This window comes from Frankliniella occidentalis, unplaced genomic scaffold (genome assembly GCF_000697945.3).
Source record: "Frankliniella occidentalis isolate FOCC.00 unplaced genomic scaffold, Focc_3.1 Scaffold59, whole genome shotgun sequence".
Lineage (NCBI taxonomy): Eukaryota > Metazoa > Arthropoda > Insecta > Thysanoptera > Thripidae > Frankliniella > Frankliniella occidentalis.
The window spans coordinates 1,123,390-1,125,873 of NW_026267189.1; the positions used below are offsets into that span (position 1 = coordinate 1,123,390).

General features: G+C 45.0%; 2 protein-coding genes across 3 annotated transcripts in view; one reads left to right on the top strand and one right to left on the bottom strand.

Annotated features, from left to right (window-relative positions):
- Window positions 1–250: 250 nt before the first annotated feature.
- LOC113216737 (phosphoglucomutase) overlaps window positions 251–2,484 on the top strand; it is a 14,716-nt gene continuing 12,482 nt past the window's right edge. Inside the window, exons 1-8 of the mRNA XM_026436553.2 lie at window positions 251–610; window positions 828–990; window positions 1,074–1,192; window positions 1,269–1,410; window positions 1,499–1,689; window positions 1,765–1,919; window positions 2,070–2,180; window positions 2,282–2,422. Of these exons, the coding sequence (XP_026292338.1) occupies window positions 368–610; window positions 828–990; window positions 1,074–1,192; window positions 1,269–1,410; window positions 1,499–1,689; window positions 1,765–1,919; window positions 2,070–2,180; window positions 2,282–2,422 (1,265 nt within the window). The 5' untranslated portion in view covers window positions 251–367. The remainder of the gene's footprint in view (window positions 611–827; window positions 991–1,073; window positions 1,193–1,268; window positions 1,411–1,498; window positions 1,690–1,764; window positions 1,920–2,069; window positions 2,181–2,281; window positions 2,423–2,484) is intronic.
- LOC113216740 (endothelial zinc finger protein induced by tumor necrosis factor alpha-like) overlaps window positions 2,212–2,484 on the bottom strand; it is a 7,753-nt gene continuing 7,480 nt past the window's right edge. For both annotated transcript variants that reach the window (XR_008011192.1, XM_052267798.1), the window contains exon 4: window positions 2,212–2,480. Coding sequence is in view for 1 of the 2 variants with exons in the window: in XM_052267798.1 (XP_052123758.1) it covers window positions 2,399–2,480 (82 nt within the window). In the remaining variant the exon portion in view is untranslated. The remainder of the gene's footprint in view (window positions 2,481–2,484) is intronic.

Below are 2,484 nucleotides of genomic sequence, written 5' to 3' on the forward strand. Positions count from 1 at the left end.
CGACGGAAAACAAAAAATTCACTCGAGACGGGGGGTATTGCCGCGCGGAATGACAGGACGGAAATGGCAGCGGGTATTTACGGAAATTTTCGCCAAAACTCTACCGGTCCCTGTCATCCTCGGGGGAAGTTCCCGCCCTCACCGGGCGCCGGTCCGGCACACAGGACCCGGGTGGTTTTTGCCGCCGTTATGTTATCGACCGCTGGCTCGCGGCGCCAAGGGCACCTTGGGGCGCGCCTCTCTTGTCTGTCCTTCAGCACCGGTCATTGGTCCGCTCGTCCACAGCCTCAGTCTGCTCCTGCTTGTCGGTCGGCTCACTCCCGGCTGATTTCTCGCGGTCCTTCTGTGCTCTCGGCCGCCTTTCGAAATGTCGTTGAAAGTCGTCAAAGTCGAGACCAAAGTGTACGATGGCCAGAAGCCCGGTACCAGCGGCCTGCGGAAGGCTGTCAAGGTGTTCCAGCAGGTGCACTACACGGAGAACTTTGTCCAGTGCATCCTGAGTGCCCTGGGGAAGGATTGTGCCGGCAGCACCCTGGTCGTCGGGGGTGACGGTCGTTACTTTGGAAAGGACGCCGTTGACAAGATCATTAAGATTGCAGCTGGCAACGGGGTATGTGCTCCTTTCATGGCCTTGGCTGTCTGAACCGGGCCGGCCGGTCCCCACCGTTGTAACCTCACCTACATACTTTTTACCCGATCCCTCGAAGTGTCAAAATATGTGGGCCGTTGTTTGTCCTGTTATGGTTGATATGACAGTGGGATTTGTTTGTTTGGAAGTATGTTTTAGCTCTTTGTTGTACATGTTATGTTTTGCTCTTATGTTCCAGGTGTCCAAATTGTTGATTGGTCAGAATGGCATCCTCTCCACTCCTGCAGTGTCATGTTTGATTCGCAAGTACAAAACTACCGGTGGTATTGTTCTGACAGCTAGCCACAACCCTGGTGGCCCAGACAATGACTTCGGAATTAAATTCAACTGTTCCAATGGCGGTAATTTTCATCACAAGTTGTCAGTTCACCTTGCATAGCTTAGCTTAGTTTGGCACGGACATTTATAATTATACTTCTTTTAGGCCCTGCTCCTGATGCTGTCACTGATGAAATCTTCGCTCTTACCAAAAAAATCACTACTTATTCCACTGTTCCCGACCTGAAGTGTGCTATTGATAAAATTGGTGTTCAAACATTTGAGGTATGGTTATCGAAATTTATAGTGGACTGTTAAGGGTCTCAGGCACATAAGGGCTTTATCTATTTTACTTGTGCAGGTTGAGGGGAAAACTTTCACTGTAGAGATCATTGACTCAGTGTCTGATTACCTTGAACTTATGAAAGAAATCTTTGATTTTGGTGCTTTAAAGAAGCTACTTCAAGGAGGTTTCAAGGTTCTTATTGACTCAATGAATGGAGGTGTGTTTCAAAATTTCATTCAATATTTTTGGTCTCTTAGATTTCTATTCAATATGTTTAACTGATGTGCTTGTTTGCTATTTTTCAGTTACTGGTCCCTATGTCCAAAGAATATTTGTTCAAGAATTGGGTGCACCTGCTGATAATACAGTTCGCACAACACCCCTCGAAGATTTTGGAGGCCACCACCCAGACCCCAATCTCACTTACGCAGCTGATCTCGTGAAATCTGTTGCCAGTGGAACCTATGACTTTGGTGCAGCCTTTGATGGTGATGGAGTAGGTGTTGTTTCTACCTCCTTTATTTTTTGTTTCTTTTTTAAAATTGTTTGCTAATATAGCATTTTGTTTTAGGACAGGAACATGATCTTGGGTCGCAAAGCATTCTTTGTTACTCCCTCAGATTCTCTTGCTGTCCTAGCAGCCCATTTGGATTGCATTCCCTATTTCAAGAAGACTGGAGTGAAGGGCTACGCTCGTAGTATGCCAACAGGAGCAGCAGTTGATCGGTAAATTTGATTTGAAAATCATGACTAGCTGACTTCATTGATTATACAACGCATGGTGTATGGCACTGATATTTAAAATGTAGGGGAATCCCTCTACATGTTCGAATGTCCTGCTTTTGAGAATTTTATTTAACTTAATAAATCTTTCAGTGTGGCTGCAGCTACAAAGAAAGAATTCTTTGAAGTTCCGACTGGTTGGAAATATTTTGGAAATTTGATGGATGCTGGTCGTCTTTCTCTTTGTGGCGAGGAAAGTTTCGGGTAAGTTATCTAAGACTTTTCAACAGACAAGAACAGTTTTTTGTGGTATAATCTTAGTTTTATCCATCTATCTATGTCTTATGTTTTCATTCCTCTCACAGTACAGGATCTGATCACATCAGAGAAAAAGATGGAATCTGGGCAGCTTTGGCATGGCTGTCAGTCATTGCTCACACCGGCAAATCAGTGGAAGATACCTTAATGGCACACTGGGCTGTCTATGGCAGAAACTTTTTCACAAGGTAACCTTTTATTAGATAAATTCCACTCTGCCTTTGTATTCTGCAACTGAACTCTGACCTGA